Source organism: Microcebus murinus, chromosome 3 (genome assembly GCF_040939455.1).
Source record: "Microcebus murinus isolate Inina chromosome 3, M.murinus_Inina_mat1.0, whole genome shotgun sequence".
NCBI classification, from domain to species: domain Eukaryota; kingdom Metazoa; phylum Chordata; class Mammalia; order Primates; family Cheirogaleidae; genus Microcebus; species Microcebus murinus.
The window spans coordinates 76,924,453-76,942,120 of record NC_134106.1 but is presented as its reverse complement, the minus strand read 5'-3'; the positions used below and the strand labels follow the sequence as shown (position 1 = coordinate 76,942,120).

General features: G+C 46.8%; 1 protein-coding gene across 2 annotated transcripts in view; it reads right to left on the bottom strand.

Moving 5' to 3' along the window:
* Positions 1 to 6,799: 6,799 nt before the first annotated feature.
* The window catches only part of C3H2orf92 (chromosome 3 C2orf92 homolog), a 30,760-nt gene continuing 19,891 nt past the window's right edge, over positions 6,800 to 17,668 (bottom strand). For both annotated transcript variants that reach the window (XM_076000486.1, XM_076000488.1), the window contains exons 7-10: positions 11,489 to 11,566; positions 10,022 to 10,132; positions 8,459 to 8,609; positions 6,800 to 7,231 (exon numbers count right to left, since the gene is read on the bottom strand). In XM_076000486.1, the coding sequence (XP_075856601.1) occupies positions 7,096 to 7,231; positions 8,459 to 8,609; positions 10,022 to 10,132; positions 11,489 to 11,566 (476 nt within the window). In that variant the 3' untranslated portion in view covers positions 6,800 to 7,095. The remainder of the gene's footprint in view (positions 7,232 to 8,458; positions 8,610 to 10,021; positions 10,133 to 11,488; positions 11,567 to 17,668) is intronic.

Sequence of the window (17,668 nt, the reverse complement as noted above, 5' to 3'; positions counted from 1 at the left end):
GGAGGCGGCTTCCGGCAGCAGCCCCAAGCCTGAGGAGGGGAAGGCGGGACCTGTGTGCTGGACTGGCAGAGGGAGGGGACTCGCCAGCGTGCATTGGAACCTGGGATACTCCCACTTTCCCCTTCTAAGGGGCATCTACTGGGGGCCTGCCCCTGGCTGAACCACCCGCAGGAGTGATGTATTTATTCCATGGGCAGGTTAAAGCTGCGGGAAGGAGGAACCCTCTAAGTTAGCCCATGCTCTAAAGCCCATGCTCCTTCTGCGTGCCAGGCATCAGGACAATTGATGACAGCCTGTCCCTGCCCTCAGATGACTCCCAAACTAGAGGGGGGCAGCTGGGTCCACAGGGAGAGCAGGCATGGGATGGTGTGTACAGTGTCCAGTGTGTATACACACACAGGTGCAGCCTGGGGCTGTCAGGAAGAGTTCCAGGAGGAGTCAGCCAAACAGAGACACAGAGACAGGGTGTCTCCCCAGCACCTGCACAGTCCCAGCCTGACCCCACCCGGGGCTCACCCCACATGACTGCATCTGGCTGATCACCACCTCCCACTCTGGCCACTGCCTCTCCCTCATACTCCTCCCCTTCCTTCCCTCATACTTGTGCACCCACCCTAAGGGTACCCACCCACCCTCGGGCTAGGGGTCCCACCTCATATCCACGCCCTCAGATGGGGACCCTCATAGCTGCTCACTGAGCTCCATCTCTCCCTCCAGTGCCCCAAGGCCTCTGGGGCCCACTCACCCACCACCTCCTTGCCCTCTTGGGCACCCAGAGAGGTCTTCACAGCTCATCCACCTGTGGGACTGCCCTGGGCCCACTGTTAACTCTCCAAGAACCTTTCAGCTCTGAGTCCTGCCATCCTCATGGTAAGTGGGCTGGACTCCCCAACTTGCCCAAGGTTCCCTCCATGTCCCACCCTAGGTCTCCTTCTTGGGGACCTCCTCCCCAGGTCTCTACTCTCCTCTAGCTGACTGAATCCTCCTTCAGACTGGGCTCTGGGCTAGGATACTTTCTCCCACATAGATTCTCCTAAAGCTAGAGACATCAATTTACCAGACTCCAAGCTATGCTCTAGTGCCATTATGATTACTATAGTAATTAAAACAGCATTACATTAGCACAAGAACAGAGACATAGACCAATGGAACAGAAATGAGAACCCAGATATAAAACCATCCTCATACAGCCATCTAATCTTTGACAAAGCAGACAAAAACATATGCTGGGAAAAATAATCCTTATTCAATAAATGGTGCTAGGAAAACTGGATAGCCTCATGTTGAAGACTGAAACAAGATCCACACCTTTCACCTCTCACAAAAATCAACTCATGGTAGATAAAAGACGTAAACCTAAGGCATGAAAGTATAAGAATTCTAGAAAAAAATGTTGGAAAAACTCTTATACACATTGGCCTAGGCAAAGAATTTATGAAGAAGAACCCAAAGGCAATCACAGCAACAACAAAAATAAATAAATGGGACCTGATCAAATTAAAACCTTCTGCACAGCCAAAGAAACTACCACAAGAGCAAACAGACAACCTACAGAATGGGAGAAAATAGTCACGTTACACATCCATAAAGGGCTGATAACTAGAATCTATATAGAACTCAGGAAAATCAGCAAGAAAAAAATCAAACAGCCCTATTAAAAAGTAGGCAAAGGACATGAACAGAAACTTTTCAAAAAAGATAGACTAATGGCCAACAAACATGAAAAAATGCTCAACATCTCTAATCATCAGAGGAAATGCAAATCAAAACCACAATGAGGCATCATTTATCTCCAGTGAGAATGGCCTTTATCAAAAAGTCCCAAAACAATAAATGCTGGCATGGATGCAGAGAGATAGGAATACTTATACATTGCTGGTGGGACTAAAAACTAGTACAACCTCTGTGGAAAGCAATATGGAGATACCTTAAAGAGATACAAGTAGATCTACCATTTGATCCAGCAATCCCATTACTGGGCATCTACCTAAAAGAACAAAAGACATTCAATAAAAAAGACATCTGCACTAGAATGTTTATAGCAACACAATTCACAATTGCAAAGATGTGGAAACAACCCAAGTGCCCATCAATATATGAGTGCATTAATAAAATGTGCTATATGTATACCATGGAGTTCTACTCAGCCACAAAAAACAATGGTGAACTAGCACCTCTTGTATTATCCTGGATAGAGCTGGAACCCATCCTACTAAGTGAAGTATCCCATGAATAGAAAAACAAGCACCACATGTACTCACCATCAAACTGCTATAAACTGATCAACACTTAAGTACACATATAGTAATAATATTCATCAGGTGTCAGACACATGGCGGGGATGAGGGGATGGGTATATACACATCTAATGGGTGTGGTGTGCACCGTCTGGGGGATGGACACGCTTGAAGCTCTGACTCGGATGGGGCAAAGGCAATATACGTAACTGAAACATTTGTGCACCCATAATATGCTGAAATAAAAAAAAAATTTTTCAGTTAGAAAAAAAGAGATTCTCCTAAAGCTGTTTTTGTTAGAAGCGTTGTCTTCCCCTGCAGGTATAAGTAAACTCAGGATGCAGGAAAAATCTTTGTATCACTGCTCCATACTCTTTTCTTGGAGTATTGAGAGAAGACTCCAGAACACTGAAGAGAGGAGAAACTACATCATCAGAATCATATAAATATAGCAATAATAACAGTAGCACTTATCATGTGCCACACAATGTTGTAAGCCCTTTACAATTAACAATCCACTTAATTCATTTTCCAGATGAGGTAAGTGAAGCCCAGAGAGGTTAAGTGACACAGCAGTCCCCAATCTTTTTAGGATCAGGGACCAGTTTCATGGAAGACAATTTTTCCATGGACTGGGGAAAGGTTTTGGAACGATTCAAGTGCATTACATTCATTGTGCGGTCAAACCTCTCTGTTAATGATAATCTGTATTTGCAGGAGCTCCTGAGCGCTAGCACCACCGCCTCAGCTCCACCACCTCAGATCGTCAGGCATGAGAATCCCATAAAGAGCACACAACCTAGATCCCTCGCACTGGCAGTTACAGTGATCTCATAGGAGGCAGTTTATGCGGTGATGCGAGTGACGGGAAGCGGCTATAAATACAGATGCAGTTTCCCTCTCTTGCCCGCTGCTCACGTTCTGCTGTGCAGCCCAGTTCCTAACAGGCCAAGGGGTTGGGGACCTCAGAACTAACAGATGCCAGTGGCCAGGCAGTCTGGCCCCAGCCCACACTGGGAGACATAAAAGAAGACAACTTTGGTTGCAAAATATTCTCCCTGTGGGGGGCCAGGACTCCAGGGAGCTGGAGGCTGAGCCAGCACTTGGGGCACCATGGAGGCAGCATTTGGAGCCCACTGGATGAGGGGCCTCTGTGTGGGTGGGGGGCCTCCAGTCTCAGGGTCTCCAGGCCCTGAGGAGCGGAACTTCCAGCCTGCCCTACCACCGTGCCTCTTCCTGTCCCAGAGGCTGGTCCCGAAACTGCAAAGGAAACTGCAAAGGAAAGCCGGTTCTGAGATTGGGCTGCAGATAATCTAGATTGGCCTAAAGATAAGGTGTCTGTTCTGCCAGAGTGGAAGGAGGTGGATTCCATTTCTGAATGTTTACAGAAAAGGGTGAACGGATGGAAACATGGGCTGGGAAAGTTGCGGTGCGTTTGCCCCGTTGGGTTCAGGTAAATGTTCACTCCAGACACCAAGAGGGCCTCGGAAGAAACTGATCACTCGCCTCCGCTCCCCGGGTCTTTGCCCACGCTGTGTCCCGGGCTGAACTCTCTCCCCCAGCCTCAACTGCCTGACTCTCAATCCTCTTTCAGGTCTCCCATTAAATGTGGCTTCCTCCCAGGTTTTCCCATGCTGAGACTGGGCAGAGGTGGGGCTTTCCATTCCACCCAAGGAGAGCAGGCCAGGTTTGGCCCCAAGGCTAAGCAGACGCCGCCGGGCCACTGCTGGGAAACACCAGCAGGTAGACTGGGGGTGGAGGTTCCAGCCTGCGAGGGTCGAGGGTCGGGGCTACACCTCAGCACGGTGACCCCCAAAGAAGGACAGCCCCCACCACCCAGGGCCCTCCTGCAGTCCCTCCCACACAACTGTGTGCAGCCCCACTGCCTTCCCTCGGGGTGGACAAACGGTCACTTTTATCTCCTTGTCCTTTTCTGGTTCTGCCGCTTATCACTGAGGAACCTAAAGCAAGTTCCTCCGCCTCTCTGTGCCTTAATTTCCTCATTTGGGAAATGCAGGTGATTTTCCCCAGTCCATGGGAAAACTGTCTTCCATGAAACTGGTTCCTGATGCCAAAAAGGTTGGGGACTGCTGTGTTACTTAACCTCTCTGGGCTTCACTTACCTCACCTGGAAAATGGATTAAGTGGGTTGTTAATCGTAAAGTGCTTACAACATTATCTGGCACCTACCTTATAGCGCTCTTGTGAAAACTAAAATAGGCCTGAAAGCAAATGCTCCATTGTTGCCTTCATCATCATCATCATCATCTTTCGATTTTCCCGGTCTCCGCAGCGTGCAAGCGACTGACGGCAAGTCCAAGTGCAGCAACGGGGCTCCCTGCGCCCTCCAATGGCAGTTCTCGAGTATTGCACTCTGCCGAGCACAACTCAGGCGTCTCTGAAGGTTGAAAGCGAACACTGCCCTCCCCTGAAATAGCAAGTTAGTCCAAGCTGTTTTAAGTCAGAAGAGAATTGCTTGGCCAGATGTTGTGCCCTCCCCGAGGGGCTTCTCAGATGGCTGGCTCCTTCTGAATCCTTCAAACTGCCACGGCACATAATAGTGCTCAATAAATATTGCATGGATGGATGAGAACCCCACATACGTGCTGCAGGAACAGCTTGCTCAGGGCTCAAGAGATGGCCCCAGTGTTGTTACTTCCTTCACCTGTTGGCCTCCTGCTCCCATAAGTTTTCCCCTTAGGTCCAAGACAGCGACTCAGCTTCGAATCCCACTCAGGGAGCAAGAATCTGCCTCTCAGTGTTCCCAGCAAAAGTCCCAACACAGCTCATTGGCTGCATGTCCCTCCCCTCAAAGGCCCTGAAGCCAATGGGATGGGGAAGTGGCTAAGAATGAGGTCACATTCCCCACCCGACCCCCAGCACCCTCTGGAAGGCAGGAGTGGCTGGAAGAAGGAGAAAGGAGGCTGGGCAGGCAAAGAGCCAAAGTCTTGCAGAATAATAGCAGCTAAAATTCATTTATTCATTTATATTAAACACTACACTGTGCTGGCCCCAGGTAAAGCACATTTAATATTTATAATAGCCCCACCAAGTAGCAGGTTAGCCTCATTTTACAGACATAAAAACTGAGGCCAAGAGGAAACTGAGGTTGAGATTTCACAGCCAGGAAGTGGTGGAGCCTGGAATCTCCCAGCTCAAAGGGAGCACGGAGGTGCCCCAGGGCTGAACCCTGAAGTCCCCTGTGCTGTCCTGTGGCCGCCCTCACCAAGCTAGGGGCAAGTAGGCTGGACCAGCCACTGGGCTGAAGGTGGGAGGGCTTAGCGTGAGGGCAACTGACAACACCAAGGCAACCACCTCCGTAATGGAGAAAGAGAAATGAAAACGATAGCGCCAGACTGGCTCCCAGTAGGCGGGCGGATAATGGGGCGGCAGGGGGGGGGGGACTGCGGCAGAGGCCACAGGTGGCTGACCCGGCTTGTTCCTCAGTGGAGGCCCAGGGTTAGGCGGCCAATGGGGCGGGGCTGCCTCTCAGGACCAGGGAACCCAGACGTTATGATGAGGAGGGGGTGAGGGTGTGCATTCAAGCCTCTGAGAGTTTAAGGAAGAATGGCATTTGTGGTGCGCCTGCTGTATGCCCATCCCCTGGCAGCTGCATCTCATTCCAGTCTCAGGAGACCCCAGCAACCTGCTGTCGGGAAGGCCACACCGCCTGCTTCCTACCTCGGCCCCAGCACCCAGCCCAGCACGGGGCCTGCATGCAGCAGGTGCTCAGTAAGTGTTTGCTGCTGAGCAGATCACCTGACAGCACTGTAAAGGGGCAAATCATTAACCCCATTGCCAAAGTGAGGAAGCCAAGGCTTGGAGAAGGCCAAGATAGGACCAGTACCCGAGTCCAGCTGAGCCTAGCTCCCCAGGGGGCCATGCCTGCAAAATGCCTGGCTTGTGAGGTCCAGCGCAGACAGACACCAGGTGGGGCTGGTCACACTTCAGCTGCCACCTGTCCTCTCTTGGGGCACCTGCCCTGGCCAAGTACTGTGGCTGGCAGGTCACCTGGGGTAACTAGGACCCCACTCTCATGAAGTGTAGTAGTCTTCCCATCCCCCTCCCCCATGCCCCCGGCTTCAGTTTCCCTATCTGTGAGATGGGAATGGTCGTGCCCACCTCACAGTGAAGGGGTAGATCACAGAGGCCGCCCCCCCCCTCGTTGAGAGCCCCCTGACCAAGTACTGTGGTTGGCAGGTCACCTGGGGTGACTAGGATCCCACTCCCTTAATGGTAACAGCTTCCCCTTGCTCATGCCAGGGGGCTTCACCGTTCTTTGTTGTGAAGAACCCCTTAACCCTGCTCACAGCTCTAAAAATAACCACCCTTCCTCACACTCTCAATTACCCCATTTCTCTGTCCTGGTCACTCAAGCAGAAAATCACCTCTCCACGATTCTTACCAGTCTCCTTGTACAATAGTGCCATATTCCACCTCCCGGGAAAGATATTTAGTACGGCAACGTTCTCATCCCACCCTAGACTGCGATCTTGCTCAGGGCAGAATCCGTGCCTGATTGGTCTGTGGCTCCCTCATTGCATTTTTGCATTGTCTACATATGAGGTGTTCAGTGCATCGATACTTTATTAAATGAGTAAATCCATAGCTTGTCAGGCTTGTCCTTGGGTGAATGTGCTGAGTCTCCTGCTCTGGCCATCAATGTCCTGTCCCCCTAAGCATCCTGTGGTTAAAGCGCTTGGTCTTGCCCGTTCAAGATGGGGACAGGGAGGTAAACGTTTTCACAGAATACACCTCGCAGCCAGAAATGCAATGTCCTGTCCGTGGTGTTTGGATGGAGAATGTCCCCACATCACAGTAGCTTCAAGTCCTGCTTTGGCTGGCCCCGCCACCCAGCTTAGACAGGGGATTTGTGCTTCAGCTGTTTCTGTGGTCTCACAAATTTTCTGAGAGATTTCTTTTCTTCAGATTTTTGCCACCAAGTCTTTCCATTCATTATAAAAATATTATATGTCATGGGTGCCGGAGAAGATCTAAAACAAAACACAACCAAAACCATACTGCTCAACGAAATACATAGGAATTCTGAGGGTCTACTCGTTGGGCAGCGATAGGGACTAATGTCTCTGAAAGGCGAGGATTCTGCTTCCCTGACGGCACAGAGCCTCCGGGAAGCCCCCTTCCCCCACTTCCCCAGGGAACTCGGGCCACCCGCACGCAGCTTTGACTCCTCTCTGTAGGAGGAAGCTACAGTCCTGACCACTTCCTTTGGTACCTCGAGGGGCAGGGAGGAAACATGATGAGTCTGACGGATGAGCCCTGGTCAGTGAAGGAAGGTGGACTCTAGGGGGAGGTGGCCGGCCTGCATGGGCTGCCAGTCCCAGGAGCCTTGGCCTAGGGAAAGCAATGCCACTCCTGGGTCAGAAGACACTACATCCCCCATCACACGCCTCCGCCCCCTTTCTCTGGGGCAAGCTGAGCGCCCAACCCAGGGTTGGGCAGGACCTGGGGGGCCCTTGGGAAGCTGCTCTTCCTTCTGTGATCGGGAACGTGTGTCCCCAGGGATGCAGCACACGGCACAAAATTGGGAAGTGCAGACTATTTGCTTTGTGGCGCCCGCTCACAGTCAGCACCTCTGTGCTGGAGCCCTCGCACCCAGGGGCCTAACCAAACACAGTGACCACTGGAGCAGAGCCCTGGAGGGCCGCTGCTGTGCCAGCCGTTACCCCTTCATTTGCAGGATCCTGGGGAAGTCAGTGGGAGGTTCTGGGAAGTGGCTTTCAGTACTCTAACAGGCAGTGCGCCGCTGCCAGTGTGAACCAGCTGAATATCAGCCCTGCTCTCACCTCTCCCCAATGGCCTCATCCCTCCCCACCCTCATATAGTTGCATTTTTCCTTTCTTTTCTACATCCATATTCTATTTTCCAATCTTTCAGCCAGAGGCTATGTCCCCTTTTCTTTCAGTAGCCCTCCATATGGGACAGGCGTGGCCTACATTGCAGTGGCCTTGAGAGGACAGCATGGCCCAAACCAGGGACCCCAAAACCTGGCTGTGCTTCAGAATCACCCAGGCTGTGCCTGAAACCAATAGCCCAGGTCACATGAACTTTTACGGAGCGTGCCAGTGACGCTGAAGCACAACCAGGCTTAGCGGTCCCTCCCTTCCTCCTACATCCAGGATCAGCAGAAGTTCCGGGGCAACGCTGCTTCAAACACGCTCGAGTGCTTGGAAGGAAGGTCGGTGCTAGGAGCCACTCACAATGGCTGTTTCCTCCTGATGCGTTTGGTCAACCCCAGCAGCAACAGCACGATGGCCGCGAGGATGGCTGACACCGAGAAAGCAGCGATGATGATGTTCCTCTGCAGGAAGTGCAGAAGCTGCCCGCAGGGCATATTCCCATCGCGAACATCTAAAGGACAAGACAGGGCAAAGTGACCAGGACAGATCCTGGCGGAGTTACCCAGACCAGGACCGAAACTGCAAGGACAACCATTAGTTCTGCTCACAGCAGAAATGGAAACCTTGGATCTCAGCCACTGGTTCCGGAAATTCTCTTGGGGAAAGGAACTGGCTTTTTTTAGGGAAATACATTCATAAGCTGTGTGGTGGTAGGATGAGATGCTAGGGTATGGGCTGGCATGCAACAAAGGGACCAAAAAGAGGGTTCAACAAACCAGTCTGTAGGAGGTGTTCAGAGGCAGGGGGCAGGGGCATCACAGGAGGTAGAGAAGTCCTGCAGTAAAGGCTTTTAAGAACAATGGAGGCAAACACTTCCACAGGGCAGTGACATAACCTCTTCTCTGCTGCCTTCTCCCTGCCCCCCAGCTTCAGGCAATTCTGCTGTATACGCCATCTGCCTTATATGTGGATGTATGTTTGGGGGGTTCATGACTGCACCAACATGAGGCCAACATAATGCCAGAGGTGATCTCGAGCTTGTACGGCCCTCTAAGGACTTAACAGAAATCTTGAGGGTGGATTTGGAATACCCCAAGCACCAGCTTGGGAGTCCAAGGCAACCTTTGCTAGAGCTCAAAGAAGGGAGATCTCAGCTGACATCGGGGTCTCCTAGAGCTTCTGTCACCCCATTTGTGGTGTGACCCATAAAGAAAAAGAAATCAGGGACATGGGGCATAGAAGTATGACCACAGGAACCTGCTGGTTTCACATGGAGAGCTGTGAGGACAGCCAATGACCCAGGCAGGAGAGGGCTGGCCAAGGGCCTTCCTGGGCTATGGGGAGAAAATTGGGCATGTCCAGCTTCCGCCTTCATCCGTGCTATGTCAAGAGGCAGCGTACCAAGCAGCTCTAAGAGCTCTGTGCAATAATTCAGCATTTGATTTGTGAGTTAGAAGTGACAACCAGCTGTAATTTTGACAGTGGGTGGCTGCATGGGGGGAGGGGGCAGTGTACAAGGCGTGGTGCCAGCATGGGTGAGTTTCTACCTACTCTGAACAGGCCTGGGCTCAGGTGTGAACAAGGATGAGGACGCCAGCCACTTCAGGGACTAGGTCAACATTCAGCCTTTAATCCCTCCTGTTTGTTCAAAGCCTCCGTGCCCAGCACTGGCCAGGGCTTGGCAGATGATGCTCATGTTATGAATGACCCTGGCTGTGTAGAAACAACTTTAAAGTGGCACCTTCTTGAAAGGGTGGTCCAACTTCTGGAGTTACTTTAATTCTAATTTTAACTGCAGATCCTATGCTTTTGTGGTAAATTAAAGGTGTCAGTTAAAATACCATGAAAGGCAAAAGAGACATTCTGGAGCCTTCTGTACTTAAGTATCCTAAGTACTTAAGTTCATGCTATTTAGATTATTACCCATTGTAGCTGCTCCTTGAAGTGTTTCTTGATTTACAGTAGTTAATTGCTCACTTAAATCCCTGTTGAATAGAAAGGATTCTCTGTCCCTCTTCTCCTCTGAAATGTGATCTACAAAACATAAAATGTGTTTAGCTATAAACAGTCATTGGCCTGTGATCAGTTCTGCTTTTATGATGAAAGTGCCTGCTTCTAAAGTCAAAGTGAGGAGTCAGGGAGGGTTCAAGGGAAGAGTCTAAATGTGACACAGCACATCAACATTTCGGTTTTCTCTATTTTTTTAAATCTAAATTCCGAGGTAAACCACCCATAGCTGAGGCGGTGTTTCTCCCACTCGAGTGTGCACCCGAATCGCCGAGAGGCCTTACTAAAACCCAGATTGCTGGGCCCCACCCCAGGGGTTCTGATTCCGCTTACAGGACTCGAGAAAGAACCTCTCAGCCAGTTGCCGAGCCTCCCTGAGCCCCAGCCTCCATCTCCACTTGCATAAAATAGAGATAAGACCTACCCCACAGATGGCAAACTGTTCATGAAAATAATTTTTAAACCACCAAGTACTGTAAAAAATGTTTCTTGCATTGCAAGGACAAGACAGGAAAACTACACTGAAGTATGCATTTATTAGTAGAAGGACTGCAGAATAGTAGGAAGAATACACCGTTGAAATGAGAAATATTTGCATCCTAGCTCTGCCACAGGGACCTGCGGAAAGGCCTGAGTGAGTTCAGCTTGGAGAAAATGAGGAGGCCAGGACGGCTGTCTCTCCCGGATGTGCAGTGGCCCGGGGAGAGGCTGAGAGATGTTCTGAGAAGTTCCACGGAGCAGATAAGAACCAATGGGTAGGCGCTCCAGAGAAATCTGTTTGGACTGTTTAGCAATTAGAAAGTAGAGCTATGAAAAAGGGAATAGGAGAAGATGAGAAGTAATGACTCCCACGGCCCCAGAAGACTTCCAGGCCGGCTGGAGCCCCCACGCCCAGATGGGAGAACTCTGAGAGCCAGAGGGGCAGCTCTGGGTGAGTTTGGTACATCTTCCTTGGCCAGGTTCATAAAGAGACACAGAATTATCAAAATGTGATTAGGATTATTATGTGGGTGTGTGATAACAGCCTCATGAAGTTCTGATTATTAAGGAATTTGTTCCTTATTCAACTTGTCTTAGAAAAGAGAGAAAACTCCCAATTTAATATGACTCATACTTAACTTGACTTTTGAAATAACAACTTGTCAAATCAGAGTCAAGAAATGAACAACCACAGACAGAAAACTCTGGATAGTACGGAGTTGCCCGTGAAGGAGTTGTGCCTGCTTTGCTCTCTCACGGAGCTGTAAGAAAGAACAGACCTGACACTGGAACGTACATCTTTACTTTCCTTGTCTCTATACCCGGGGGAGGACTGGGGGCAGAGACAGAATTAAGAGCCACTGTCTGTGCTTATCATCAATACAGTTGCAAGTTTTCATTTACCTAAGGTTCTTTGGACAGTTTGAAGGATGTTTGTCATGTGTGATGGGCTGCGATTTTGACCATTTGTTGGATTGTTTCCTGTGGGGAAAAATAAGCACAATTATCAAGTTTTCTTCTAGTTTGAGCTGCTGTCCACAGACCCAGGCACACCTTTTACAAGGCATTCCACTTCTCAAAGGGTAATTCCCCAGCCCTCTTCCCATCCAGCCCTTTTTGACTGATTGGGGTTTTTTTTGTTTTGTTTTTTTTTGAATGATCACTACTGCCAAGGAGGAGGTGCGGTCAGTGTAGTCTGGAATTCCCGGTAGAGTGGCCTCAGCTCAGCTCCCTACCTCTGAGCATGGGTGTGGTCAGCCCCCTTACCTGGGGGGTGTGACCCTCACCACTGCCCTCAGGGTCTGCTCAGCCCTCTTCTTTCCTCACTCTCTCTACTCAGAAAATCCTTCTCAAGCAGGTCAGCCCCTCTTTTGTTCTTCCAGAGGTCCATGCAAATACAATCTAGCACTTTTTAAAGACCTTCCATTTAACCATGTGTATATCTAATAATTATTTATTGACTAGGTTGATGCCTCTATGAGCTATGAGCTCTGGGAGGACAAGAATGCCTCATTTAGCTGTCTAGCTTCCGGCACAGTACCCGTGACCGGGTACCATGTTTCCCTGAAAATAAGACAGGGTCTTATGTTTATTTTTCCTCAAGAAGACACCCTAGGGCTTATTTTCAGGGGATGTGTTATTTTCCCCTCAAAGCCTCAGCTTGCAGCACGCACAGGATGGCCGGGACCTGACGGCCCGGGGGGGGGGGGGACCTTGGTGGTGGGGCTGCCCGCACCTTTCTGGTCACCTCTGGGATAGTAGCTGCTACCATGGGGCAGATGAGAAGGGCTGCTGTCTTCTTTACCGCTCTGCCACGAAATGTATGGGTTGTGCAGATACGCTGCGTAGCCAGGCCCATCACTAGGTCTTATTTTCGGGGTAGGGCTTATATTGCGCAAATGCTTAGAAATCCTGCTAGGGCTTATTTTATGGGTAGATCTTATTTTCGGGGAAACACGGTAGGAGAGGTCAGTAGCGAGATCTTGAGTGAGAGAAAGAGTCTTGAAGAATCTTGACTGCAGCCTCATGAGAGTCTCTGAGGCAGAACCACCTCACTAAACCTGTCTCAGGAGCCAAGACTGCTGTCATCTGAAGGCTGACCAGCGCTGGAAGGTCTGTTTCCAAGATCACTCATACAGCAGTTGGCAGAAGGCCTCACCTCCTCGCTGGCTGCAGGCAGGAGGGTTCAGTTCCTCACCACAAGGACCTCTCCTTAGGACGACGGCTTGACTGTCCTCACAGCATAGCAGCTGACTTTCGCCAGAGTGAGTGATCCAAGACACAGCAAGGCAGAAACCACAATGTCTTTTATGATCTAATTTATGAAGTAGCACACCATCACTTCTGCCACATTCTAGTCATTAGAGACAAGTCACTAAGTCCAAGCCATGGGGAGTTCCATCTTTTGAAGGGAGAGGTAGCAAAGAAATTTGTGGACATATTTTAAAACCATGATAAGACTGGAATTCCAAAAGACATTGTTGAGCAAAGGAAACATGTGCTTGTGTCCATATGAACATACGGATTTAAATCTTGCTACCTCTGGCTTTCTGCAAGAATTGTGGATGGAGAGAAGCGACTCCCTTTCTGAGGCATTTACACTGTGCAAGAAGCCTGGACTAGGGTATGTGGCCTGTCCATTAAGCAGAGATCCATGAATAGCTTCCAAGATATTAATAGTAAGTTGAGCCATACGAGATTGTTGATATTTGACCACTTTTGACCTATATAAACAATAAGTTCGAATGACTCAGAGTCCCAAGGGAAGTTTTCTAATCTAAATATTTCTTCTAATTTTGAGGTTCCTAGAAACCCCAAATCACTGATTATCAAGACAAATGTGACGATGAATTTGTAATGTGATCCTTTCTTATGAAAAAAATTATAGTATGTAATTGACTTCAAGCCTAGTTTATATTGATCACTGCATACCTTGAGGGCTGGGAAGATAGAGGAAGATAAGCCCACTTTGTACTTAGAAAGTGATTGAGCATTGAGTCTAGCTCCTATAAGGGAGAAAAATATCAAAGGTGATGTCATCTTTGGTACTGTGCAAAAGTTCTAGAAAAAAATCGATCAAAACAGGAGGTTGAGACCTGCCACAAAGGTCTGGGAGGTGAGTCACGCTAGTTCCAGGGAAGCTGAGCTCAGCAGGGTACCTGGTCCCCTCTAGTGTTACAACAGTGGTGCAGAAAGTGCTCACAGTCAGCTTCTGTATTTGAAAAAGTATTTTATACAGTGAATACTTGAAAGGGAAAACACTACCCTCATTGCTCTCCAATGGCACAAGTGGAATACACTCAGCACAAGGCAGAATGGCTAAAGGCAGATTTTTTTTCCAACCTTGGGGACACTGGGCTACTTGAGCTACTAGTCTGGTTCAAAAATCTGAGGACTTGTCTTAAGCAATAATGGGAAATATTGCTTTATGTGATGACTGTGAAACTTTCTGCCTCAACTTTTTTTTTTTTTAGACATTATCTCATTCTGTCACCCGAGCTAGAATGTTGTCGCATCAGCCTCGCTCATAGCAACCTCAAACTCCTGGGCTCAAGCCATTCTCCTGCCTCAGCCTCCCACGTAGCTGGAACTACAGGCATGTGCCACCATGCCCAGCTAATTTTTCAGTTGCTGGCTAATTTCTTTCTATTTTTTTAGTAGAGAGTGGGTCTCACTCTTGCTGAGGCTGGTCCCAAACTCCTGACCTCAAGTGATCCTCCTGCCTCAGCCTACCCAGAGTGCTAGAATTATGGCCGTGAGCCACCAAGCCCAGCCCCTCAATGTTCTTTCATGTGTCCTTAAAATAGACACAAACTATGCAGGACAACTGGTGTGTCTTACAGGCATCCTGAGTTCAAAGACCAGCACTGTCTCCTACAAGGGGCTTGACCTGTGGGAAGTAACTTAACTTCAGTTTTCATGTACATTAAGTGGGGGCATAATAATGCTGCTACCTACATAGGACTGCTGCAGGAATTAAATGAGATCATGTAGCTGAAAACTCCCACATCTTGCACACAGTAAGTGCTCAGTAAGTGGTAATTTTACCATTATAATAGTGATTATTATGGTCACAGAGAAATGTGTTGTTCATTCATTCACACATCATTCCTTTGGCAAATATTACAAAGCACCTACTATGTGCCAGGCGCTAACTCCTCATCCCTGGGGACACACAGTCTAGTGACCACACCAAAAAGTGTTATGACTTGTCTTTCGGTTATTTCAGTGTATGTACTAAAACAATATTACCAGTAAATTTAAAAGGAGAAATGGAAGCCCTTAAACATTGTGTTAATTAGAACACAATGTTTGCAAAGAAAAGAGGGAGATTACAAATTAATTCTAGTGTTAAAAGAAAACTTTGTTCTAGTTCCTCCCAAAGGAAAAATAAAGATTTGAAAGTAAACTTTCTGGAAGCAACTGAATGAAGAAATAATTTTACAAATCAAAGGATCAAGCTAAATAGTAAGCTTTCTATCCCCTGAGTGTATCATTTAATTATACTTAAAGAATGAGCAATTGCATGTTATTATCCAGGGGCTAAGGTACAATATCATTCAGGGGCTGAGGAGTCCTAGTGCTACAGGGTACACTCCTGAGCAGGCCACAACCAACATTTGCAGGCACCAGCACAAGAGTGCAAATGGATCAACAAATGGTGCTGGGAAAACCAGATATCCACATGCAAAAGAATTAAGCTGTACACTTAGCCAACACCATATACAAAAATTAACTCGAAATGGACCAGAGACCTAAATGTAAGACCTAAAACCATAAAACTCTTAGAAGAAAACATAAGGCAGAAGCTTCATGACATTGGATTTGGGAATGATTTCTTGGATATGACACCAAAGGCACAGGCAAGCAAAGATAAATAGACAAAATGGAGTTTATGAAATTTTTAAAAGACAATATCAACAGAGTGAAAAGCCACCTCACAGAATGGGAGAAAATATTTGTAAATCATATATCTGATAAGGGATTAATATCTAGAATACATAGAGAACTCCTAAAACCCAACAATTAAAAAAAAATCCAAAAATTGGCAAAGGACTTGAATAGACATTTTTCCAAAGAAGATATACAAATGGTCAATAGCACATCAAAAGATGCTCAATATCACTAATCATTAGGGAAATGCAAATCAAAACGACAGTGAAATACTACCTCGTAGCCATTAGGATAGCTACTAAAAAAAAAAAAAAACAGAAAATATCAAGTGTTGGCAAAGATATGGAGAAACTGGAACACTTGCACACTGTGTTGGGGAATATAAAATGGTATAGCCACTGTGGAAAACAGCGTGGATGTTCTTCAGAAAGTTAAAAATAGAATTCCATAGAATCCAGCAATTCTACTTCTGGGTATATACCCAAAAGAATTGAAAGCAGTTATTTGTACACCTATGTTCATAGTAGCATTTTTCACAATAGCTAAAATGTGGAAGCAACCAAAGTATTCATCAAGGGATGAGTGGATAAGCAAAATGTGGTATACACATACAAGAGAATATTGTTCAACTTTTAAAAGGAAGGAATATTCTGACATATGCTACAACATGGATGAATCTTGAGAATATTATGCAAAATGAAATGTCAGTCACAAAAAGACAAATACTGAATACTGTATGGCTGCATTTATTAGAGATACTTAGAGTAGTCAAAATCATACAGAAAGTAGAATATTGGTTGGAAGGGGATACAGAGAAGGGGGAATGAGAGTTATTACTTAATGCATACAGAGTTTCTGTTTTATAAAATGAGTTATGGAGATGGATGGTAGTGATGGTTGCACAACATTATGAATGTGTTTAATAACACTGAACTGTACATTTAAAAACAGTTAAGATGATAAATTTTATGTTAGAGATATTTTGCCACAATTTAAAACTTGAAAAAAGAGTACAACTGGAGTAACGCTTATGTATCAATAATTAAAAATTATAAATTATGGCTCAGTCTACATATCTAAACAAAGACCTGCTGCTTCCTTGGTGGTTAAAGGAGCCCCAAGTCTCCTTCTCAGTCCCCCTGACAGTATGAGTGATAGCATGGATATGCTGCAACAGGACAAAAGCTGGGCCCAGGCCCCAAGACTCCTGAGCAGTGACTGGACTCACCAAACTCACTGGGACCAAGTGGAATTTATTCCAGGAATACAAGGTTGGTTCAACATTAGGAAATTAGTATCATATACACTCTTAATCGATTTAATGAAAAAAATTACATTATTAATTCCATGGATGCTTTAAATAACCTTTCACGAAATTCAACACTCATTCCCGATTTTAAAAATACTCAAGCAAATATAACAAGTGTTCCTGAGGACATGGAAAAATCACCACCCTTGTACACTGCTGCTGGGATTATAAAATGGTGTACCCGCTATAGAAAACAGTATGGAAATTTCTCAAAAAATAAAAATAGATCTACCCCACAATCCCACTTCTGGGTATATCTCCTAAAGAATTGAAAACAGGATATTGGAGAGATATTTGCACACCCATATTCATAATAGCCAATATGTGGAAGCAACCCAAGTGTCCATCAATAGATAAATGGATAAAGAAATGTGGAACATACCACAATGGAATATTACTCAGCCTTAAAAAGGAAGGAAATCCTATCATATGCTACAATATAGATTAACCTTGAGGACATTATGTTATGTGAACTAAGCCAATCACGAAAAGACAAATACTGTATGATTCAGTTATTAAAAGTAAGCTTATGGAAAACAGTACAGAGAGTTCTCAAAGAACTAAAAATAAAACTACCATTGGATCCAACAATCCCACTTTGGGTACAAAGGAAAAGAAACCATGATATCAAAAAGATACCTGCACTCATACGTTTATCAAAGCACTATTCACAATAGCAAAGATACAGAATCAACCTAAGTGTCCATCAACAGATGACTAACTAAAGAAAATCCAATCATTGTGGTATAGACAATGGAATACTATTCAGCCATAAAAAAGAATGAAGTCATGTCGTCTTTTGCAGGAACATGGATGGAGCTGGAGGCCATTATCTTAAGTGAAACAACTCAGAAACAGAAAAACAAATACTGCATGTTCTC